The sequence below is a fragment of the Melanerpes formicivorus genome, unplaced genomic scaffold, assembly GCF_026170545.1.
Source record: "Melanerpes formicivorus ecotype bairdi unplaced genomic scaffold, bMelFor1.0.p_v2 SCAF_2, whole genome shotgun sequence".
In the NCBI taxonomy this organism is placed as follows: domain Eukaryota; kingdom Metazoa; phylum Chordata; class Aves; order Piciformes; family Picidae; genus Melanerpes; species Melanerpes formicivorus.
In genome coordinates, this window is record NW_027142354.1 from 47791021 (window position 1) to 47815848 (window position 24828).

At 53.4% G+C, this 24828-nt stretch overlaps 1 protein-coding gene across 3 annotated transcripts in view; it reads left to right on the forward strand.

Moving 5' to 3' along the window:
- Positions 1-24284, forward strand: part of ARHGAP26 (Rho GTPase activating protein 26) — a 141457-nt gene extending 117173 nt beyond the window's left edge. The window contains exons 21-23 of one of the 3 annotated variants that reach the window (XM_068159012.1): positions 16676-16786; positions 19635-19726; positions 22049-24283. In XM_068159012.1, the coding sequence (XP_068015113.1) occupies positions 16676-16786; positions 19635-19726; positions 22049-22137 (292 nt within the window). In that variant the 3' untranslated portion in view covers positions 22138-24283. Of the gene's footprint in view, positions 1-12390; positions 14012-16675; positions 16787-19634; positions 19727-22048 lie in introns of those variants that run through there. The other 2 variants (XM_068159021.1, XM_068159030.1) reach the window with 2 other exon arrangements.
- The last annotated feature ends 544 nt before the right edge of the window (positions 24285-24828 follow it).

Here is a 24828-nt window from a genome sequence, read left to right on the forward strand (position 1 = left end):
GGCTCTTCAGTGTCTCGCACTCGTCTTGGTAGAGCTCTGGCTGCTGCTTCATCCTTCAGCACGATGAACGTGCAAGACTCGCTCCCCCCGTGTAGGAGGTTAGGAAGTTAGGGTAAGAAATGAGGATGGCATGGGCCCAGCTGAAAATCCCAGAGTGGTTTGGGTTGGAAGGGACCCCCACAGGTCATCTAGTTCAAAGCCTTTTCAGCCAGCAGGAACATTCTCCACTGGATCAGGTTGCTCAGAGCCTTGTCCAGCCCATCTCCAGGGATGGGGCCTCATCTACCTCCCCGGGCAACCTGTTGCAGTGTTTCAGCGGCCTCTGGATGTGAGGAGGAGATTCTTCCCCATGAGAGTGGTGAAGCCCTGGAATGGGTTGTCCAGGGAGGTGGTTGAGGCCCCATCCCTGGAGGTGTTTAGGACCAGGCTGGATGAGGCTCTGGCCAGCCTGATCTGTTGTGGGGTGTCCCTGCCCATGGCAGGGGGGTTGGAAGTAGATGATCCTTGTGTGGTCCCTTCCAACCCTGACTGATACTATGAAATTACTCATGGTAAAGAATGTTGGACTTGGTGATCTTAAGGGTCCTTTCCAGCATAAAGAATTCTGTGATCCTATGGAAAAGCCTTACCTCAACTTCTGATGGCCTGGAGCTGGTGGGGAGGTGTCATGGATAGTCACCAACCCCAGGTGCCCAGGGAAATGGCAGCTCACAGCATTGCCTCCCAGGCAGTGTCATGACAGACAATTATTTTTGCCTTCCCTCGGTACTTCCTCCTGCAGCTGGCTGGGATTTGCATCTTCTCCAGCTGCTAGCAGAGCTGTGAGGTGCTGCCGTGCTGGGGAAGAGCCCTGGGACACCCCTAAGAACAGATCTGCACGGAATTTTGTCTGGAAGTGCAGGCCCTGAGCCTGCCCTCAGCAGCAGAAAGTCAATCCATGGCATTCGATGCAGGCTGGGGTGAGGTTACCCCAGACTGAAGTGCTTCCTCTCCTGTTTGCAGTCACAAGGGATATTAAAAGAGCAAGGCTGGGGCCAGCACAGCAGAAATGAGGTGTCACCTTCTGTACCAGGAAGAAAAATGGGTTTGCTTACCATGAGCATGGTTTGAAGGGCGCTTGGCACCACTGCAGCATGGGCTGGGGTCTGGCAAGAGACGCAGAAGGGCAGCTGCTGCAGCTGGCAGCGTGAACTTCCTGCTGGGGTTAGCTGCTGGAGGACCTGAGGTGTTTCTCTGCTGGGCTGGGCAGGGGGATTGGGGCAGATGGCTCTGGGGGTGCTCTGTATTTTAGATGTGGGGCTGGCTTTGTGCTCAGGAGGAGCAGAGATTATTTCCAGTCCCAGCCAGGAACAGCCTATCTGCTGCTTTTCTCACTTGAGAAAAGATCCTGGACTGCCCAGTCTGCTGCCTGGCTCATTCCAGATGACATAATTTGCAAAGTATCTGGTGACTGACTCATTTTTTTTGGTGCACACTCTTGCAAGGGTGTCTGCCTGTTTGGGTTTGTTGTGGGTTTTTTTGGTTTGTTTTGTTTTAACTTGGGACTCCTAAATTGTGCCTGCAGTTGGAAAGCTCCATGGACTTCAGTGACTCAAGGGTCTGGCAAACACCCTGAAACCTGCTCCATGAATAACACCAGCAGCATGGCAGCTCCACAGAGAAAGAGACGGGAGGTTGAGCTGCTGGTGGCAAGAGATTTGAATCCTGCAGATATAGGCATGACATCTATAGACAGAGGGCAGGAGCATCTCCCCTGTGAGCACAGGCTGAGAGAGTTGGGATTCTTCAGCCTGGAGAACAGAAGGCTCCAGGGAGATCTTAGAGCATCCTTCTGGTACCTGAAGGGGCATAGAGGAGAGCTCAGATAGGACTTTTTACAAGGGCTTGTAGTGACTGAAAAGGGGCAGTGGCTTTAAGCTGAAAGAGGGGAGATTGGGACTGGAGATTAGGAAGAAATTCTTTAGAGTGAGGGTGGTGAGACACTGGAACAGGTTGCCCAGGGAGCTTCTGGATGCTCCCTCCCTGGAGGTGTTCAAGGCCAGGTTGGATGAGGCCTTGAGCAACCTGAGCTAGTGGAAGGTGTCCCTGCCCATGGCAGGGGTGTTAGAACTAGATGACCTTTAAGATCCCTTCCAACCCAAATTATTCTGTGATTCACATCTAGTTCAACCCCAGGACCTGGGAGTGTTGGTGGACAACAAGTTTCCCATGAGCCAGCAATGGCCCCTTGTGGCCAAGAAAGCCAGTGGTATCTTGGCATGCATGAAGGAGAGTGTGGCCAGCAGGTCAAGGGAGGTTCTCCTTCCCCTCTACTCTGCCCTGGAGAAGCCCCATCTTCAGTACCAGGTCCTGTTCTGGGCTCCCCCATTCAAGAGAGATAGGGAACTACTGGGGGGAGTCCAGTCTCCACAGCTCCAAAGATGCAGAAGGTCCTGGAGCATCTCTGTGAGGAGGAAAGGCTGAGAGCCCTGGGGCTGTTGACCCTGGAGAAGAGCAGCGTGGGAGGGGATCTGCTCAATGCTCAGCAAGAGCTAACAGGTGGAGGGCAAGAGGCTGGGGCCAGGCTCTTGTCAGTGGTGCCCAGGGACAGGACAAGGGACAACAGGCACAAAATGGAACCCAGGAGGTTCCATCTGAACAGGAGAAACTTCACTGGTGTGAGCGTGCTGCAGCCCTGGAGCAGGCTGCCCAGAGAGGTTGTGGAGTCTCCTGCTCTGGAGAGATTCCAAACCCACCTGGACGTTGTGGTCCTGCACAAGCTGCTGTGGATGCCCCTGTTTTAGCAGGGGTATTGGACTGGGCTCCCCAGAGGTCCCTTCCAACCCCCCCATGCTGGGATTCTGAGCTTTTAGGACACATATAAAGGGACAATGCCTGTAGAGCAGAAGAGCAGTGATCCTGTTTTGGGGGGTCAGAGGGAAAGCAGAAATGTCCATCTGAGGTGAGCTATTTGAGAGTGGTTGGCCAAGAAGGAAAGTCCCATGCTGATGGGATGCCAGGCTGCTCATCACCTCTGCTCCATGGGCACTGTGCTTTGGGCTCACAGGAGGGGAAGGTCCAAGACAGATGGTTGATCTGTGTTTCTGCTGTGTGGGCTTTTCATATCCCCCAGAGTCTGGCACAAGAACTTCTCAAAGCTTTAGCTCTTTCACTTTTTAGTTGGCTCTTGGTCTAGAAACTTTCCACAAATTGAACATGAAAATTAAGCCAAATATTCTCATAAAAGAAGGCTCCAGTTCTGTGGCTAACCCCATCTGAACTAGCAGACATCCATCTAAATATTTTCTACAGGCTCATCCATTAAAACAAAGATAATTTGTCCAGCTAAGAGCCCTCTGCTAACAGGGTGAGACACCCATCTTCCCTTCCTCAGCAGCAGCCAGTCTTGCTCAACACCCTCAGTGACCTGGATGAAGGCAGAAATTGGACTCTCAGCAATGTGCTGATAGTACCAAACTGGGAGGAGTGGCTGACACCCTGTCAGGCTGTGCTGCCGTCCAGTGTGACGTGGCCAGGCTGGAGAGTTAGGTGGAGGGGAATTCAACATGAGCAGGTGTAGCATCCTGCACTTGAGGAGGAACAATCCCTTGCACCAGTATGGGAGAGGGGGTTGATCAGCTGGGAACCAGCTCCAAGGAGAAGGGCATGGGCATCCTAATGTGATTGGAGGTGTCCTTTTCACTGCAGGGTGGTTGGACAGGATGACCTTTGAGAGCCCCTCCCAACCTGATGCAATCTGTGAATCTTGCCAAGGGCTGCTGTGGATGTTCCCTCCTTGGAGGTGTTCAAGGCCAGGTTGGATGAGGCCTTGAGCAACCTGTTTGGGGGGGATGTGTCCCAGCCCATGGAAGGGAGTTGGAACTGGATGATCTTTGGGGTCCCTTCCTACTAAAAGCTGTTCTGTGCATCTATGAATCTGTGAATCTGTGACCTGGGAGTGCTGGTGGGCAACAATCTGCAGCTTTGGTGTTACCGTGGGTGTGCTGCTTTGCGTGGGGTGTATGGGTGGACAGACTGAGGGAGGGAGGGAGGGAGGGAGGGAGGGATGGTCTCTCCAGAGTCTCTGTGTTCCAGGCCACCTCCTGCTCGACTTCTACTCTCCACAACTTTTCCCAGTGCTGCCTCTCAGGGGACTTCTCCAGAACTTTCTGCCTTTGAACAGCATCACTGTGTTTGGTGGGGGGAGGTGTGTGTGCTTTGGGAACATCTGAGGGTGCTCCTTGCAGGCTGAATTCAATTAGATCCCCCTCCAAAAGATCTAAAAGGGGACCTTAAACTTCATACACTGAGAAGGCAGCCCTCTGAAAGCCCAGGAAAGGAAAATAACAACCACCCTGCTTTCATTGCCTGCTTAATTCCTGTAATTAGTGTGGAGCTAGCTGCAGAGCCGTGTTTGCTTCAAAGCAGCAGCCTCAGACAAATATTGGCTAATGGAAATTTTACTTTCAAATAAAGCCCTGTTTGAAAATACATTAGGGGCACCAGGGGGAAATGGAGGCAGGAATCAAAGATGCTACAACAAAGCCTTCCCTGGGGCAGGCAGCAGAACAGGCTGTGTCTGCTTAGGAGATGACGGGCAGGTCTCACTCATCTTCATGCTGTCTACTGCTTCCTTCTTCCCTTTTCCCCTCTCCTGCCTGCTGTCCCCCTTGGGTTTTGGCCGAGCTGTGGGCGCTGCCCACGCTGACCCCGGCCCAGCTCCGCTCAGGCTCCATCTCAGCCTCTTCTGGGCATGATCTTTTCAAGAAGAGGGAGCCTGGCTGAATTTTTTGTTGTTGAGGCTGCTGAAAGCAAGATGCTAGTAAATTAGGGCTTTCTGCCACCTATAAATGTCACCACAGTCAAAATATTGTAACGACGTGGTTGGACACATTCTTTGGTTCCCCTTCCTGCGGCCAGATTGAATTCAGAGCCGAGGATGTCGCCGAGACTCTGCCTTGTGAAAGCCTTTTGACGAATGTGGGAGTGCTTGCTGCTTTCCAGCCCTACCACACAGGCACTGGAAATGCTGAAAAGGTCCCAAACCTCCCCAGTCGCCCAGCAGCTACGACCGGCAGGGCTGGGAATGAGCCGGGGCGGGCAGAGGAGCAACACGTGAGCGGGGTTCAGATGGGGACCACCCCCGAGGGGTGGCTCTCCTGGGGTCACAATCTGATTTCCCAGCAGGGGAAAAAAAAAAAGCTGACAATTTCCCCTCTGAAAGGGGGGCTGCTGGCTCACAAAGACATCCTGTCTGCTTCCGAAAGAGGATCCTTGTGCCTAATTAACTTCAGAAATTAGCCGGAGCTGTAACGCCACCACTTTAAGCTCAGATGGAGGTAACCCAATCTGCCCCATGGTTGATTAATTTGCCCTCCTGGACTTTCTGTCCAGCTGCAGGCTGGCTGTGCAGGGGCTGCTGTGCAGACCCTGCTGACAGGGCTGTGCTAAGCTGGGAAATTATCAGCAGCGTAAGAACCAACCCTAATTATCCTCCTGGCATCGCTCCCCATCACCCACCTCAGCTGGCACCTGCCTGCTGAAGATTTGAAGTGCTCCTCTGCCTTCCTGCAGGGAAGATGTCCCAGCTGGGTTTACTGGACAGTGGGAAAGGAAATCATGGGAGGAAGGAGCGGGATTTCATCCTTTGTTTTTGTCTGCACCGGTGCTCGGAACAGCCCAGATGCAAGCGGAGGAGAGGAAAATCCCCTCTGGCTCCTGCCCACGCCGGGCTGGAGGGGTGGGAGCTGCAGGCATGGAAACAGAGCTGCCTGCTCCAGACAAACACCCAAATCTGGCTCCTGGAGACCCTGCACAGGAGCTCTGAGGAGCAGGCAGAATTTACCCCCCACCCTGTGGGATGCCATGGTGATGGATGCAGGAGAGCTCAGGTTGTTTGAGGCTCTGAGCAACCTGCTCTAGTTGCAGATGTCCCTACTGACTGCAGCTGGGGGTGGACTGGATGACCTTGAAAGGTGCCATCCCACCCAAACCAGTCTGGGATTCTAAAAGCTTCAGTAGCTGCTTGCCTTCTGCATGCTCTTCAGCAGCATCAACCTTCAGGTAGGTTTGTAGAATCACAGAATGGTTTGGGTTGGAAGGGACCTTAAAGACCATCTAGTTCCAGCCATGGGCAGGGACACCTCCCACTAGCCCAGGTTACTCAAGCCCTCATCCAACTTAGCCTTGAACACCTCCATGGAGGGGACATCCACAAAACCTCCCTGGGCATCCACTGGTGGAGATGCTGCCCTGGTGAGACCACATCCTGTCCCTGGGAAGCCCAGCAAGGAAGCTGAGCCAGCTTGTTGTCATGCTGCTCTCATGTGACTAGGGCTGCTCCACGTCTCTGTCCAATATATCTCAAGCTCTTAAGTATGACAGGCTTAAGAGATGGGACTTGATGTGGTTTTCTCTGGCTTTAGCTATGTCTGACATGATAAAAAGTGCTCTTCAAGTCCCTTTCAAGAGCCAGGCTCTTCCATGTGCAGTGGTCAAACATGGACATGTTGTCAGTGCCTGTGGTCTCCAACCCACTCCAGTCTCACAGTCCCATGGCTTGAGCAGGATGTTGGGGCAGAGACCTGCTGAGGACCTTCTCCTTGAACACCTCAGGGACTCTGAGCACAGTAGTGGTTGCAGCCCATGGGAAGAACTGGGAGAGCAGATGGGGAGCCTTGGGAGAGCAGCTGAAATGTTAGAGCCAACCCTCCCCAGAAAAGTGAATGGAATGTTGTCATCTTCACTGAACTTGATTAGCAGGGAGGGACTAAAAGCTGGGTCATCAGCTTGGTTGCAGGCAAAGTAATTGAGGCTGGGCCAGGAAACTGGGAGGGTTGTGGAGCTTACACCGCCCAGCTGGGCTGCACTGGGAGGGGAGGAGGGATGCAACTGGGGGAGGAGGGTGAGAGGTGATGAGGCAAAAATGTTATTATGACAGTGTCTGGGGTTTTGAAGTGGGGAGGGTGGGGGAAAGGCAGCTGATAAAAGAAAGAACAGGACAAAGGCAGAACTTCTTCAGCTAAACGTGATCGAAGTGGAGCATTGCAGGGCTGCAGTGCTTGGGCTGTGGGGTGGGATGTTCTGAGGAGCTCTCTGTGACTGGTGTTTGGAGAGTGCTTGGGAAACAAAGCAGCACAGGAACAAACACACAGAAGGAAATCAGGCAAATCAAGGAAGTGCAGAAAATTATTCTGCAGTGACTTTACTCTCCCATTATTCTCCAACCATTTTTCCAGCCAAAAAAGAGCCCTCACTGCTTTTCCCTGCTGTGTCTCACTCCTGTGGGCAGGTGCTGGCTCTTCAGACTGCATGAAGAATGTTTGCACAGTACAAAAAAATCAGAGGGTTTGGGCTGTGGTGCTGCTGAAGGCTTGCAGAGATGCTCTTTGCTTTGTGCTAGGGCTTGGGTAAGGAGATGGCCTTGCACCAGTTAGGGGTTGACCTGCTGGAAAGCAGCTTTGTGGAGAAGGACCTTGGACTCCTGGTGGGCAGTGAGTTATCCATGGGACAGCACTGTGTGCTTGTGGTGAAAAAGGCCAAGGGTCTCCTGGGGTGCATTGAGAAGAATGTGGCCAGCAGGACAAGGGAGGTTCTTCTCCCCATCTACTCTGTCCTGCTGAGACCACATCTGAACATGAGCCTGCAGTGTGCCCAGGAAGCCAAGAGGGCCAATGGCATCCTGGTCTGCATCAGGAACAGTGTGGCCAGCAGGAGCAGGGAGGTCATTCTGCCCCTGTACTCTGCACTGGTTAGGTCACACCTTGAGTACTGTGTCCAGTTCTGGGCCCCTCAGTTTAGGAAAGATGTTGAGTTGCTGGAAGGTGTCCAGAGAAGGGCAACAAAGTTGGTGAGGGGCTTGGAACACAAGCCCTATGAGGAGAAGCTGAGGGAGCTGGGGTTGCTTAGCCTGGAGAGGAGGAGACTCAGGGGTGACCTTATCACTCTCTACAACTACCTGAAGGGAGGTTGTAGACAGGCAGAGGTTGGTCTCTTCTCCCAGGCAACCAGCACCAGAACAAGAGGACACAGTCTCAGGCTGCGCCAGGGGAGGTTCAGGCTGGAGGTCAGGAGGAAGTTCTACACAGAGAGAGTGATTGCCCATTGGAATGTGCTGCCCAGGGAGGTGGTGGAGTCACCATCACTGGAGGTGTTCAGGGTGAGACTTGACAGGGTGCTTGGTGCCATGGTTTAGTTGTTTAGGTGGTGTTGGATGATAGGTTGGATGTGATGATCTTGAAGGTCTCTTCCAACCTGGTCTGGTCTGGTCTATTCTATTCTATTCTATTCTATTCTATTCTATTCTATTCTATTCTATTCTGTTCTATTCTATTCATCACAGTACCACAGTATCACTAAGGTTGGAAGAGACTTCAAAGATCATCGAGTCTAACCTGTCACCACAGACCTCATGACTAGGACAGGATCCAGTTCTGGGTTCCCCAGCTCAAAAGGGACAGGGAAATACCAGTGTCCAATGGAGGCTGCAAGGCTGAGGAAGGGATAGGAACATCTCTCTGATGAGGAAAGGCTGAGAAACCTGTGGCTGTTGAACCTGGAGAAGAGATGTCTGAGAAGGGATCTTATGGGTGTTCATAAATATCTGAAGGGCTGGGGGCAAGAAGAAGGGGCCAGGCTCTTTTCAGTGGTGTCCTGTGATAGGACAAGAGGCAATGGGTATAAACTGGAAGCCAGGAGGTTCCACTGCAGCATGAGGAGGAACTTCTCTTTGGTGTGAGGGTACTGGGGCCCTGGAGCAGGCTGCCCAGAGAGGTTGTGGAGTCTCCTTCTCTGGAGATATCCTAAGCCCACCTGGCTATCATGATCCTGGGCAAGCTGCTGCAGGTGCCCCTGAGAGAGCAGGAGCATTGGACTGGATGATCAGCAGAGATTCCTTCCAACCCCTGTAAATCTGTGAAAAAATGCTATTTCCTGAGTCTACATCTGACACATTTCTACTTTAAATGTCTCGGTCACCTTTCCTGCAGCTCCAACCCTCCTGCAGACCACCTTCAACTGCATGCAACAAGTTTGAGCTTTTCATGGTTGGCAAACCCTGCTGAGCAGTGGAGCAGGGCCACCTTGCACACAGCATGTGTTTACCTCAAATATTTGATACCACCAAACACCCCCCAGCTGATCTGGGAGCTGTGATCCCACAAGGGACTTTAATTACCTTCCTTTTCCAAGAATCCCATCTGGTTGCTGGGGTGGCAGATGGGAGAGTTTTCTTTTCTGGGGGACGTCAGATAGCAGAGGATTGAAAGGAGCCAGAGGAAGATGAGAGATTTCTGGAGGACTGTGGAGTTCTCCTTCATAGTGAGTACAATTTCTTGGTGACTAATGCATCCAGGCTTGCAGAATGACCTCATGGGTTAGAGGCAGTGGTGTGATGGAGAAGATGTGACTAAGATGCTGGCTCCTGATTTCCCAACACTTCCCTCCTAAACTGCTCTTTGGCTTCCTACAGGCACATCACAACTTCTCTATTAATAATTAAGAGCTTTAATATGGTTTGAAAGCTCTTGGTTTGACATCAGATCCACCAGCTTGAGTTTCTGGTCTGCTGAGAGACTTTTGAGCTGAACAGGAGCAGGGGGAGGATGAGAGCATAAAGATGGTGAGCAAATGGGTTGAGGCAGGACATGCTGTGTCCAGGCTAGAGGGACCCAAAAACGTCTTAGTATGGATCTGTGGTTGCCATTGTCCCACTACCCTGCCTCATCTGTGTCTGTCTGGTGAGACCACACCTGGAGCAGAGGGCTCCCCAGTTTAAGAGGGACAGGGATAGATATAGCAGAGGGTGTCCAACAGAGGCTATGAGGATGGTGAAGGGAGCAGAACATCTGTCTGGTGAGGAAAGGCTGAGACGCTTGGGGCTGTTTAGCCTGGAGAAGAGAAGGCTGAGAGGAGGTCTTATGATTGTTAATGACTATCTGAAGGGTGGGTGTCAAGGAGAAGGGGTCAGGCTCTTATTGGTGGTGTTCTGTGATAAGACAAGGGGCAGTGGGCACAAACTGGAACCCAGGAAGTTCCACCTCAACATGAGGAGAAACTTGTTTGGTGTGAGGATACTGGAGCCCTGGAGCAGACTGCCCAGACATGTTGTGGAGTCTCCTTCTCTGGAGAGATCCCAAGCCCCCCCTGGCCATTGTGATGCTGGGCAGGCTGCTGTGGGTGCCCTGCTTTGGCAGGGGGATTGGACTGTATGATCTCCAGAGGTCCCTTCCAACTCCATTGTGCTGGGATCCTGGGAAAATCTGTGGCTGCCAGTGTAGCTTCCCATGCTGGTAGGATGTTTCTGTAGGGGCAGTGAGTGATGGGTTGCTCACTTGCTGGTGATGCTGTGAATTCTCTGTTAAAAGCAAGTGGTAGAAGCACTGGTGTGGTGCTGTTCCCTGTTTAGATGGTGTGATGCTCCCATCACCTGGATCCCACCCCATGTGGAGGACACCTGCACGCTGGGCCAGCCAGCTTCCTTCTCACAGTGCCTCCAATGCTTACTCATGCTGAAATTTTATCCATCTCTGACTCTGCTCCTTCACTCAGCTTTCTCCAGCATTAACATCCATCTTCTGAGCTTCATGCCAGGAGGCTGTTCCATGCCAGCAATGTCATCGCATCCCCTTGAAACATCCAGCATTATCTCTCTGCTTGGAAATGGAAGTGGCTACTAAGTGGGACAACAACAACTCCAGCTCCTCTTCCCAAAGTCAGAACTCTTCCTGGTCTCTCTCTGACTCACCTGGGAAGGCTTTTAGATGCTTTATGAAGTTGCTAAAACAGGGAAGTGTTTCTGCGTGTGGGGAAGAAGCCAAGTAGCAGCGAGGGGACAAACCAAAGGGCTGGGTATCCTCAGGATTACCAAGAGGGACATGTCCATCTTGTCCAAAAGAAGAGCCTCTAAATCTGTGCTGATGGAGACAGAGGAATTAACAAATGGAGCCGTGGGAAAGTCCACCCTGAAGGAGATGAACTTTTCTGGACCTCTTTGGTCAAGTGATGTTGACCACAGTGCATTTTGGCTGCTTCTTCCCCTAAGTGTGTCGTTATTGTCCACCTGAGTGATGATGCTAGAACTCTCTCCAGTGTTATTCCCTCAGGTACATCATTTCTCTTCCATTTAAAGTTCCAGCCAGAGGAAGAATCCTGCCAGTGTGAAGCCCTGTGTGCTGACGGTCACCTCTGGGGCCCTGTGTGGTGCCATCGCTCACCTGCAGGGCAGGCGGAGCCTGGGGAGTCGCTTGCTAGAGCTCATCCTTCTGCACCTTGAGCTGTGCTAGGGCCTGCAGCATTGCATGAACTTCATGGGCTTCTCAACCCAAAGCTGCCCCCCATCTCATTTAGCCAACAGAGCCACATCTGCTGCTGAGCTGCACCCTTGGCCTCATGTTAGAAGACTTTAAGTGATGCTATATTGTGTTTTTTTTTCCTTTCTGGTTAGCTTGGGGAAGAACTTCATGTTCTGCAGCTTTGTCTCATAGGAACAGGTCAGGAGGTAAGGGGCTGGGAGGGTTTTGATGTATTTTAAAGCAGTCAGGTATTGATAATGTCAGGATGGAATTTTGTTATGTGTTCTGGAGGTGATTGCATGAAAGGGCTGCAGCTCATCAGCAGGCTCTGCCCATTCATGGTCATTAGATGTTCTCTGTCAGAAATAGCCCTGAGTTCCACCAACATAAACAAGAAGTTGCAAACATTTTTGAAGTGGAACTGGTGTCCTCTCAGCCAGGAGAACAAAGCAGCAGAAGTTGTCTGGAAACCCTGCTGAGAATAACTCTTGAGAGCTGTAAATGCCTTGAGGACTTGAGCTGTGTGAAGAAAAAGCCAGAGGCAGTCTGGACAGGGAGGCTGCAGAGAAGAGGAGTCAAAGGGAGGTTATGAGAAAAGGTTAGACAAGAGATTTTTTAGCTAAGGCAACTGGGAAGGAGACTGGAGCCTGGAGACAAGAACTGCTGCTGTCTCTGTGTGGCCAGGCAGCAAACTAAACATCAGAGAGGGGATGGCAGAGCAAGCAGCAGGCACGAGAGCTTAGCTTCTAAAGCTGTTTCTGAGTACCCTTGGCTGGAAGAATGGGGCTACCAGAGGGGCAGAAGGAGCTGAAGTGCTCCTGCAGCTAGCAGGCAACCACTATGGCACAATGTCCTCCCACACCCTGCCCTTTCCAGGGTGGTTTTACCTCCTCACTGGGTTGCAGGTCACAGCTGCTGCATTCAAGGGGCTCAGATGGACCATCAAGAAAGGTGAAAGCCTTGGGATGCACTGGGCTATAGCCTCATGGAGTTCCTTCTGCTGCTTCTTCATACTCATCTTGGAAGACTCTCATTTTAGCCACTTCTGTGTTTCCTGGTTCTGGTGATTTTGGTTCTTAGCTTTTTTCCCCCTCTTTTTTCCCCACTCTGCACCCAACAGGAAGAGTCCCTTGCAAAGTCCTCCAGAGTAAGAAGAAGGAAAACAAAAAAGGTCCAGATGACTTTTGCCTTCTGCAGGCAGAGCTGAAAGCAGGCAGCAGCCAACATTGCCTCCAAGCCTCTCACCACCCCTGCTTTATCCATGAGAAACAGAAAGGAAATTGGATCCCACAAGAAAAGCACTTCCCAAATGCCAGAGACCTCAGAGCAGCCTGGCCACTTGTATGCACTGACCTCTCCAGGGAGACAGGCACCTCAGGGGGGGACACTCCAGCAGTGTCTTGAAAGAAGTTCCTGCATTTCACGGAAGGGAGGTGAATCCCTCTTGCATATCATAGCCCTGAGGTCCATAGGTGCTGGGAGGGCCAGCCCAGGTGGATTCTGGAGTGTCCATTTGTTCTTCCTGAGGAAATGTGCTGGAAGGACTTGCAGAGGAAGACCATAGGATAGCTCAGTCGTCATAGGACCACATTCATCTCTTCTGTGAGCAACCTCATTGAAGCAGGATGGTCTTCAGATGTAAAACCCACACAGAATCACACAAATCTCACCTCAAAGGGATGTTTCTGATTCCCCTCTGATCCCCCAAAACAGTATCACTGCTCCTGTGCTCTACAAGCATTTCTCCTTTTTCATGTGTCATAAAATCCCAGCATCCCAGCATCCCAGCATGGTGTGGTTGGAAAGGACCTCTGGAGATCACCCAGTCCAACTGCCCTGCTGAAGCAGGGCATCCCCAGCAGCTTGCCCAGGATCACAATGGCCAGGGGGGTTTGGAAGCTCTCCAGGGAAGGAGACTCCACAACCTCTCTGGACAGCCTGCTGCAGGGCTCCAGCACCCTCACACCAAAGAAGTTTCTCCTCCTGTCCAGGTGGAAGTTTGATGTGCTGACGTTAGTTGATAGTTCTTTCAGTTGTTTTGGTGGACATGAAGGGTGTTGTCTTTGCCACCAAGGATCCAAAGACACACAAATCCTGCTCCAAACTATCCATAGCTTCTTGGGTGGAAGCCAGCCCTGAGTGCTGGTTCTTGCTGTAGGGCTTTGGTACCACAGCATCACAGGAATAGCTCTGGGAATCCCACTGCTGGCATCGCTCAGGAGCAGGCTGCGCAGCTGGTGGGGCGATGACAGAGAAGACTTTCTGAGTAGCAAGAGCTGCATTCTTTGGAAATTACTTCATCTGAAAAAATGCTTTGGGAATTCCTAGTCCTGGAGCCCTGCATGGTCAGATTTTCTTTCAGTCACGCTGTGAGGAGGAGCAGGGTTGGTAGGGAGGTGGCGGCTGTGCCACGACGCAGGGGCAGCATCGCTGGTGCGCCCAGTGAGGTGGCCTCGTGGGGCCTGCTGCCTGCAGAGCTGGTGGGAGCTGTGGCCAGAGGGCTGGAGGGTGTTGGTGGTCACTCTCAGGGGGAGAAGCCCAACCATGTTTTGACCTGTATCTCATTTCTATGCACATGTAATCTCCTGATGCAATAAAGTTTTGGGCCATAATGACAAAGGGAAGTCCTTTGTTTGTGTTGAATCCAGTGACACAGCATCTGCCAGGAGGGAAGAAGCCAAGAGCTTGGCCTTAAAGCAGATATGGACCTCAGAGGAGTTCATGCCAACAATTGAACCTTCTTTGATATTCTCAAGGTATCACTGCAGTGGTGGTATTTATGACATGGACACTTTCCCCCTAGGAACTGGACCCAATCCATGGATTTATCCTCTGAGTTTTGAATTGTCACCATCAGAGAATGCCAGGGAGCATTGGCTGCCAGCCTTACTCATGGGCATGTGGAAGGGCATTCAGGAACCAATGGTGAAGGTCACGAGCCTCTTGGTGTAGGGGAAGAGCTAAACACCCAGGATGAGCCTAAGAAAGGCTTTGGGGTGGTGGTGGCACAGAGGCATGGGCTGGAGGGACATTTTTGCTTTAAGGTGCTAAGTTGTAACTCAGGCTGAAGGGAAGACACCAGCTCCAAGGTTAATCAGAAATATTGGCTGGAGAACCTGTTGGGTGAGGTTGGCTGGGGCTTTTGCACAAGGGAGGCTGAGGTTTTACATTCAGCCCGAAATGGAAGAAGGTTTGTGATACCCAGGTCTCTGATAGCACGTGAAACATTTCATCCTGAGCAGAAGCCAGGGGCAGAAGCAATGTGTGACTCCTGCTGCTGTGATCTAATAGGTATTGAATGAGCATGAGCTGACCCTTCATCTTTTCTACAGAGTCTTCATCTTTTAAGGAAGGTTTGAGCTGTGTGTGTGCTGGTGCTGCCTGGTTTGGTTGGTGTGGAGGGGAGGGGTGTGCTTTCATCCTTCCTGGAGGCTGGGATTTTTTTCCCAAGTTGGCTACTGGTCCAAGCCATGCTCCTCAGGAGGCTTCTCCTTGAATGTGGAGGAGGCACCTCACTGCACACCACATGGTGACAAGAGGAAATGTGAGTCAGATCTCTCTAGGAGATTATTTTATGACCCCAGACAGGTCTTTAGGACAAATTGTATTTGCCTCCTGGAGCTGAGAGGGAAGACTGTGTCCCTCTCCACAGATGGGCCACCTTTCTCTCCACCTCAGGACTGTCAGCAGCTTCACCCTGTTGCCCCCAGAGAAGTGCCAGTTCCCTGAGAATGTCTCCCAAGGGAGAAGAGATGAAGCTGTGGCCACTGGTGTGCCGTTAATCCTGCTGCAGTCCTGGTCCTCCCTCCAACATCCCTTTGCTCTGGTGTGACCCATAAACTGTTGTTACTGCAGGACTGAGGTTTCCCTGCATGCTCTGGAGCTCCCCATCCCAGTATCCCTTCTCTCTCCTTTGGGTGCCCCCAGATTAAGGGTGGAGATGGGGATGGGAATGAGGACAGCCCAAGCATTGCCTGTGGGCTTGTACTCAAGGTCAGGTTGTTTGGGGCTCTGAGCAACCTGCTGTAGTTGCAGATGTGCCTGCTGAGTGCAGGGAGGTTGGGCTGGATGAGCTTTGAATGTCCCTGCCAACCCACCCTGTTCCATGATTCCATGATCACAGCCCTGTGCTATCAGAGGTACCAGAGGCTCAGAAAGCAAGCCATAAGTGCTGCTGCTTTTGCAGAACTTCTACAGGTGCTTCTTGAGTGCAGAGAAGTTTTTATAGTGCTCTAGCAGGGATGGAGCTTAGAGCCTGAATTGGAAGGTAGAGATGAGTCTGGGCCTGAAGGCAGCAGCAGATGAGTCAGAGCCCAGTTGGTGTTGTAGTACAATAATTGCTTTTTGGTGACCCTGAGAGTGACCTACATTGAGCAGTGGTGAAGGAACCAAGCTTACTTTGTGCTTGACTTCTGTCTTCATTTACTAGTTCAGCAACTTGACTCAGCTTCAGTTGGCAGCTGTAGCTTGAAGGTGAGGAGTTTGCAGGAGGGGAAGCAGAGAGCTTCAGTGTAAACTGTGGAAAATCCATCCCTTTTTACAGTGCTGGATGGATGAGCAGGGCAGGGGCCCTGGACCTGAGAGCTCTTTGCCTGATGTATTCAGTGGCCACTGAGTCTGAGGCCCTTCTGGTGCTGCTGATGCTTGCAGGGTGATGTGAGCTGGTGGTTTTCTCCTGCTAGCTCTCCTCGGATGGCAGCCTGGAAGCACCAGCCCTGGCTGGCTCCATCCTGCAGATAACAAACTCCTCTGTGCTCCCTGACCCGTTTGGAGGTCATGAGTGGGCACGGCGGACCAGGTCCCTCATTCTGACGTGGATGGAGGCATCTCAAAGGCATCAGAAATGTCAGGAAATCCCATTCTCTGTGCCCATTCCCAGCAGCTGGGGGAAACAAACTGGGGCAGGTAAGTATCATAGTATCATAGTATCAGTCAGGGTTGGAAGGGACCACAAGGATCATCTAGTTCCAACCCCCCTGCCATGGGCAGGGACACCCCACACTAGATCAGGCTGGCCAAAGCCTTGTCCAGCCTGGTCTTAAACATCTCCAGGGACAGGGCCTCAACCACCTCCCTGGACAACCCATTCCAGGGTTTCACCACTCTCATGGCGAAGAACTTTCTCCTCACATCCAGCCTGAATCTCCCCAGTGGTGAGCAGCGGGCTGGCTGTGAGCAGCGGGCTGGCTGTGAGCAGCGGGCTGGCTGTGAGCAGCAGGCTGGCTGTGAGCAGCGGGGTGGTGGCACAGGGGTCACTGGAAGATCCGGCTCCTGTTGTCCAGAGAGATGCAGATCTGGCCTCGAAAGCTTTCCCCAGGTCCGAGCCCCTCATTTCACGGCTGTGCCCGGGTGGCTGTGTGTGTGGCTGGCTGCACGTTGATCAGGTATCTGCTTCTGTCTTGCAGCCCTCAGAATCCAAGCCCAACGTCACCCCTCTCACCGTCCTGGCCCATGTTCTCCGCGCCATCCAGCCCTATGCCCACCTCCTCTACGTCCAGCGACTCATCCCCCATCAGGTCTGTTGCAGAACTCGCTTTGCTCTTTGTTGCTTTGGCTGTTTTCTGTTGGATTTCTCCAGTTCCCCCCACTCTGCCTTGCCTGTCCCCTTGGCTTCCTGCTCACCCCACCCCACCTGCAGCTATCTGCACTCGGCAAGAGAGGAGCTTCCAGCCGCCTCCAGCCCCAGGGGCACCCTTTGAGTCCTCCCACTGAGCCCCACAGCGGGTGCTCGCTGAGCCCTGTGGTCACGGTCACAGTGCTGGATGTCACTGGTGGGTTCTCTGGTCATGCCCAGCCACTGCAGCTCCTGGGGCTGGCTTTAGTCCTCTGCAACAGGTAAGAGCTGTGGTGCCATCCTGGGTGCTGCAGGGAATGGCGAGCCTTTGGAACTGCAAGGAATAACGAGCCTTGGTTCTGTGCAGAAGGACCTGGGAGTGTGGTGGACACCGAGTTCACCATGAGCCAGCAGTGTTCCCTCATGGCTAAGATGGTCAATGGTCTCCTGGGGTGCACGAAGAAGAGTGTGGCCAGCAGGTCGAGGGAGGTCCACCTCCAGCCACCTCCTGGGGTTGGGACGTGTCCAACCAGTTCTTTCCTTACCGGTGCAGAGCGAGCTCCTCCCAGCACCTCCAGCCACAGCAGGGCTCCCTGCTCACCAGCTGCCAGCCCAGCAGGGTGCCTGCCTTGCTTCGCTTTGTGTCTCCAAAGGCTGACAGCAGCCCAAAGCCACCCAAGCAGCCTTCCCCCCTGCGGGAGGGGACCCTCATCATCCCCAAAACAGCACAAGGGCTGGTGGGGGCAGATCCTGAGTGCTTTGCTGGCCCTGTGCCATGCTTGGAGGCAGACACTAACCATGTGCTGGAGTGCCTGAAAGCCCTACAGGGTTCCAATGGGAGCAGTCACAGCTGGAGAGCAGCTGGCAAGCAAGGGGCAGGCTGCAGAAGTCATTCCAGGGGGAGAAAAACAACAACTTGAATAATTCAAGGTGGTTACACCTGAAAATACCTTCTGGTTTTCACCTGACAGTCTCCACAAGTGAGACTCTGTGTGGGTGGTGCCTCCCTGGGACCCTCTGCAGTGGGACAAGTGTTTGCCCATCCTGGGTTTCAAGTGTTTGGCACCAGCTCGTGTCAGCCAGCTGGAATTTGGAGAGGAGAGTCCTCAGCTTTAAGGTTCTCTTCTCAGCAAAACCAAAGCCTGTCACAGCTGCCTCAGTTCATGCTTTCTGGGTGATGCTGAACCACTTCTGCCAGGAGGTTAGAGCGTGCTGCTTCCCTGGGATCTCTTTGGAGGATGCAGAGCAAGCTCAAGTCCTCCAAAAGACAGAAATTGGTGAAACAGACTCCCAGAATCCCAGATGGTGAGGTTGGAAGGGACCTCTGGAGAGCATCTGGTCCAACCCCCCAAGTACTCCTAGATCAGGTTGCACAGGAACACATCCAAACAGGTTTTGAAAGTCTTCAGAGAAGGAGGCTCCACAACCACTGACCTGAGAAATGGTGAGACCTTGGTCCTTGCCCCAGCAGCTCTTGGGTCACTTCCATCACTTCCTTTGGCTGTACCATAGCTGAGCAGCCTCCTGCAGCACTGATGATGTTCTGTGTCCAGAGTCTTCAGCACAGAAAGGACATGGACCTGCTGGAGCAAGTCCAGAGGAGGCCCCAAAGATGATCAGAAGGCTGGAGCACCTCCCCTGTGGGGACAGGCTGGGAGAGTTGGGGCTGTTCATCCTAGAGAAGAGAAGGCTCTGGGGAGACCTTAGAGCTGCATTTCAATATCTGAAGAGGATCTCCAGGAAGGCTGGGGAGGGACTGTCTAGAAGGGCCTCTGGTGATAGGATGAGGGGCAATGATTTAAAACTGGAGCAGGGTAGGTTTAGGTTGGCCATCAGGAGGAAGCTCTTCACAATGAGGGTGGTGAAATACTGAAACAGGTTCCCCAGGGGTGTGGTTGAGGCCCCAGCCCCTGGAGACATTCAAGATCCGACTTGATGTGGCTCTGAACAACCTGCTCTGCTTGGAGGTGTCCCTGCTGACTGCAGGGGGGTGGACAAGATGAGCTTTGAGGGTCCCTTCCAACCCAATGCATTCTGTGCTGCATCCTGCTGGTCGGGCAGCCCATGCCCATGCCCTGGCAGTGTCCCGGCTTTCCACCAGCCTTGCTGGAGCCCAGAAGGATGAGTGGGGGGCTGGAGGTGCAGAGGACAGCTCTCCATGCTGATGCCTTGCTGGTGGGGTCTGAGGTCCTGCATTTTCTCCCTGCCTCTGCTGCTGGTTTGCTCCATCTCTGGCTGCCCCTGCGGCCTGGGCAGGCTGGCACTTCCCGCTGCCATCTCACGGTTGGTGAATCTCTTTTATCTCTAGGTACAGCCTCCTAAGAAGTGCACCAAAGCCTCCACGGACCTCCCTGCTTCTCTCTTTTGAAATCCCCTCCCCCAGGTGCTAATTCCTCCTGCTGAAATTCTGCCAGCTGCTCTCGGAGAGTGATGTGCTTGGCACGAGCAGGGCACTGCCAAAGCCCTCTGACAGTGACCCGCTGCCCCCCTTCACTCCACTCTGGCACTTCAGTCCTTCTGTCTAGCTCCTGGAGCTCTCCTGGGCCCTTTTTGCTTGGGGCTGCCCACTGCATGGGCACCGGGTATGGGCACCAGTGCTGGCAGTGCCAGCTGAGCTGCAGCTGGGGTTTGCAGTGTAGAGACTCATCCCCGAGGCCTCCTCTGGTCTCTTCCTCACTCGTCCCTCAAGCAGCTTGAGCTGGGACCTGTGCAGAGCTGCAGCATCCCCACCCTGTGGCCCCCTCTGGAGCGGGGGGCAGCGGTGTGTGCCTGCAGGGGGTGCTGATGCCAGCCAACGGTTTGTGTTGCAGCTCTCCCCTGCGGAAGGCGCGGGCCCTGTATGCCTGCAAGGCAGAGCACGACTCGGAGCTCTCCTTCACCGCCGGCACCATCTTCGACAACGGTCAGTGCTGGGCGCGGGCTGGGGCTGGGGCTGCTGGCCAGGGGAGGGGCTCAGGCTCCTCCCAGTGGTGCCCGGGGACAGCACAAGGGGCAAGGGGCACAAACTGCCACTCAGGAGGTTCCATCTGAACAGGAGGAGAAACTCCTTTGTTGTGAGGGTGCCGGAGCCCTGCAGCAGGCTGCCAGAGAGCCTGTGGAGTCTCCTGCTCTGGAGAGCTTCCAAACCCACCTGGACACTGTGGTCCTGCACAAGCTGCTGTGTGTGCCCTGCTTTAGCAAGGTGGACGGCCTGGATGATCTCCAGAGGTCTCTTCCAGCTCCCCCCATGCTGGGATTCTGGAAGGGACAGCCTTGCATGGAGGTTCTCCAGGCCACACTTGGGAGTGCAAAGTGCAGGCTCTGATCCAAATCAGAAAAACAAAGGGAGTTTGGTGGGGCACAGTGTCACCTTTGTGTGATGCTGTGTCCTTGGCAGGCAGGAGCACCACCAGTGCCCACTGCTGGCCTTGGCTGCTTGCAGTCTGCCTTCCTGGCAGCTGCCCAATGCTCCAGCTGCTCACTGGAGTTACTGGAGACCTTGCAGTAGGCATGTCCCAGCTCTTCACCACGTCACATAATGCATCAGAGTGAGGTAGGACCACACAGACCTTGTGTGCTTGTGCCATGCTGGGTGTGTGACCACATTGTGTCTCTCCCATGGGCATGGACCCTTGATCTAAATGTAAGGGAGAAACCAGTGGGTGACAGCAGGGTAGAGCCCTGTGTGACACCAAACTTTACCATACACAGAGCCATCCCTCCCTGGTTCTCTGGGTAGGGGTTTGAGAGGGGTTTGAGACTGGGTTCTGAGTATCATCAGCAGGAATGTGTGCAGCTGCTATGGTGTTTCATGCAAGGAGGTGGAAAAGCAGCTTGTTTGTTTCTCCTTCTGGATACCAAGAGCTGAAGGGGTAGGCTCTGGTTAGTCAGACTTCTGGAGAAGATGTTAATGAACTTAGATTTTCTCTTTCCTGCATCAAGGGACAGAGGTAGTGCCCCACAGAGCCAAGCAGCTCTGCCTGAGCTGTAATCCCAGTGTAAAGAAAAGACTTTTGATCACTCTCCAGGGAGTTCCTGGCTTTTATTTGTTGAGCATTGTCAGTTGGGAAGCTGCAACCACATGCCCTGTGGTATATGTGAGGATCCAGCAGGAAGGGGAAGAGAATGAGGACGTGTGAGTGAAAGAAAATACGTTTGCTAAGCAGCTCCACGGCTGCCTGATAAATAAACATGGCCTCCCCTTGGAGAGCCCGTGGGAATTAGAGCAGCCAGGAGGGGAACCAGCTTGAATTCAACACATTGTGTTTGCTAGATTAAAATCAATGGATTATTCAAGGGGAAAACCATACAGCATGTTCTGATCACCTGGCAGCACGGCCAAGGCTCACGTTGGCTGGGGGAGCAGCTCTGCTGGGTGGAAACAGCCTGATGCAGGGGGTTGGGAAACCCAACTACAGCAATGTACCATGGGCACAGAATCAAAGCATTGTTTGGCTTGGAGGGCACCTCTAAGGTCATCCAGTCCAACCATCAGCCCACCACCACCATGGCCACTAAACCATGTCCCCAGGTGCCATGGCCACAGGTTTCTTGAACACCTCCAGGGATGGGGACTCCACCGCCTCCCTGGGCAGCCTGTTCCAGTGCCTGACCACTCTTGTAGCAAAGAAATTGTTCCTCATGTCCAACCTAACCCTCCCCTGGCACAATTTCAGGCCATTTCCTCTCCTTCTATCAGCTGATACTAGGGAGAAGAGACCAACCCCCACCTCAGTCCACAACCTCCTTTCAGAGAGCTGAGAGCAGTGAGGTCTCCCCTTCAGCTTCCTCTTGTCCAGGCTGAACAACCCCAGTTCCCTCAGCACATTTAGTGCCACAGTGAGGGCACTCAGGTGCCAAGTGCCTGAGATGTGCTGTGAAGTCCAGGTTTCCTGTAACTAAAGTCCAGTGGGGGTTGGTCTCTTCTCTCAAGAAACAAGGGAGAAGATGAGAAGAAAGGCTCAATCTGAGGCTCAGGTTGCTCCAGGGGATGTTTTGGTTGGACATTAGAAGCTTCTTCCCTGAAAGGGTTCTCAAAGACTGGGACAGGCTGCCCAGGGAGGTGGTTGAGTCTCCATTCCTCAGGTACTGCAATCACATTGTGCAGGTGTGGCAGTTAGGGCCATGCTTTAGTGGTGGGCTTGGCTGTGCTAGGTTGATGGTTGGACCTGATGATCTTAGAGGTCTTCTCCAACCCAAATGGCGATTGTCTGAGTCTAACCTGCCTTTTCCTTCCCTCCTGCAGTTCACCCCTCCCAGGAGCCTGGCTGGCTGGAAGGGACCCTCAACGGCAAGACAGGATTAATCCCGGAGAACTACGTGGAGTTCCTATAACTGTGGGCATCTGAAGGGCCACTGCTGAGCTTTCCATGGTATCCATGGCAGCTGCTGGGGGCATCCTGCTGACCAGTTTGCTCTCTGCCGCTGTGCAGCGCGGGGCGAGGACTGCCCTGTGCCCACTGAGATGAATGTTTGTGTGGATAATCTCCTTGGTGTCTCCTGTGGTGCTGGGGCTGTGGGGTGAGTGGTCCTGGGGACGCCTCACCTGCTCCAGCCCCGAGCAGAGGCAGGTGATGCCCGAAGCCCATGTCCCCACTGGAAGCCCTCCCAGCAGCCAACAAACCCCAGCAGCGCAGCAGCTCTCCGCTCTGAGCCTGCAAACGCTGACCAGCAGGAGAGAAGCCACCACACCTGATGATCCCTGCAGGGAGCCTGCAAAGAGCTTCAGTGGGAGCTGAGGAAGCCAAACCCATCACCCTTCCCTCTGGAGAAAGAGCAGTCAGCAGTGAGGAGTCCTTTGCTCCCAGGCTCTTCGCTGCTTTCCAGCCAGCCCAAGTGAAGCTCTCCTGTGCTGCCCAGGAGCAGCCCAGCCCTTCTCATGCCATGGGGGAAGGGGTGAGGTGCTTGCAGCTGACATCAAACCACAGGCTGGGCCTGCAGCAGCAGCTGGGATGCGGCTGAGCTCCCCTTGGCAACGCTGGTGAGGTGGTGGCCACCCTGCCCTGCCACAGCAGAGATCTGCTCTTGCAGGCGAGAGCGAGATGCTCAGTGGGCTCTGCAGGGTGGGCACAGAGGTGGCTGAGAGCTGCCAGCACTTGTCAGGGTGGAGGGGAGAAGATTTTGGACCAAACCTCTCCATGTCTGCTGCTGGATTTGTTGAGGGCTCTGGGGTTTGTGAGGTGCAGGTCAGCACTTCTTGCCCTTTCCTTCCTGGAGGGCTGTACGCAGCTCGCCAGGAGCACCCCTCCTGTGGCTGGACTGATGGGTTGTGTCTGCCCTTTCCAAAGCACATCCATCCATGCTTCTGTGAATGCCCAGGCTGCTGATGTGCCATTTTGGAGCTGCGTTTGCCACTCTCCACCTTCGCTTTGTTGTGGTGGTCTCCTTGCTTGCAGCCTGGCACGTCGCCTGTCCGTGCCAAGTCTGTGCAGTACTGGTTGTGCAAGGTCAATTATTTCCATCCTCACAGGACATTTGTTGTTGGGGTGGCCAAGCTGTGATCTACAAAGAACTAAAACAAGCCCTTTGGCTCCACCACCACTCTGCTCCTGCCCTGGAGAAGATGTTTGTGTCTCCATGGATGCGGCGAGTGGTTGGCAGAGTGAGTCTGCAAGTCCCTCACCAGTCCAGGAGGAAGAAACTCCTTACAGTGAGGGTGGGGAGGCACTGGAACAAGTTGCCCAGGGAGGTTGTGGATACCCCTTCCCTGCAGGTGATCAAGGCCAAGTGGGATGAGGCCTTGAGCAACCTGGGCTAGAGGGAGGTGTCCCTGCCCATGGCAGGGGGTGGGAACTGGATGATCTTCAAGGTCCTTTCCAACCCAAACCATTCTGTGATTTTGGGTCTCTTTTAAGCAAAAGGGTAAGAGGAGGAGTCCTATGGGACTGCAGAGCCAGGCTGGCCAGGTGGCATGTCCAGGGCTGGAAGGATGGTATTTTGTCATGGACAATGGTGGGGAAAGCCCAGCTGGCTGGTGGAGAGGGCCTCTGGAGCAGGAGCCACGCTGCGGGGTGGGGTCGGTGTCGTGTCTTTTTGTACTGCTCCTGGAGACTCGGGGTGACTGAGTTGCTGTATGTGTCACTTTTTATTTTGGACAGATTTAATGTATAAATAGAGTATCTTAAAATATTCTGAGGGAAAGATCTATATTTGATATTTTTAGAAGAGCTGTAAGGAGAGAAGAGAAGAGAAGGACATTTGAAACCCGGCTCAGCAGAGCGCTTGCAGACGGACTCACAGCCGCAGCCACCCTCCGGCCTCGGGCTGCCTTCTCCTTGGCTTTGTGGTGTCACATAGAGATGAGGGAAACTGAAAGTTCAGGCCTCCTGATGTTTCTTTCACAGTAATTAAACATCCTGGACTTTTGTCTTGGACCAAAAAAGCAAAGAGGAGAGAGGTGATCTTTATTTTCCTGATCTCTGGGGTGGGTGTGGTATGGCTCATCTCGGGATGGGATCTGCTCCCTAAGGACACACCAACCCTTCTGGGGACACGCTGGGCTGGGGAGGATACCATCAACCCTCAAGCAATGGTGAAGCCTCCAGAGTGTCCATGTTTTCATCTGTAAGGAGCTGGCTGGAGAGGGCTGAGGGGTCTGTAGGGATAAAAGCCGGTGTTCCACTGGCGAGTTGCCGGTTCACGTTCAGCCCTGGATTTAATGGTGAACATTTGTTGGTTCTCCTGAAGCACAGCCATGAGTTGGGCCTGGTCCAGTCCCAGAAGTCACTGTGGTGCTGCCAGCCAGTGCTGGGGGCTGCTCAGAGCGGGTTCTGGGATGAGCAGTGCAGACACCCCCTTCCAGAGGAATAGGAGAGGGACGGGAAGGACTGATGGAAGGGGGTGGGGGAATGGGGGAGGCGGGGCCAGGAAAGAGCTTAATGACTTTAATCTTTCATCTGTCCAAGCTGTTTGTTGGTGTTTGGGACTATCCCATCCTGAGCTGCTCCTCCAGCATGGTCCCTTCTGCCTTCAGTGGGTGGTGGCTTTCAGCTCAGATGTGGTTTTCTCAGCACAGCCTTCTGCCTG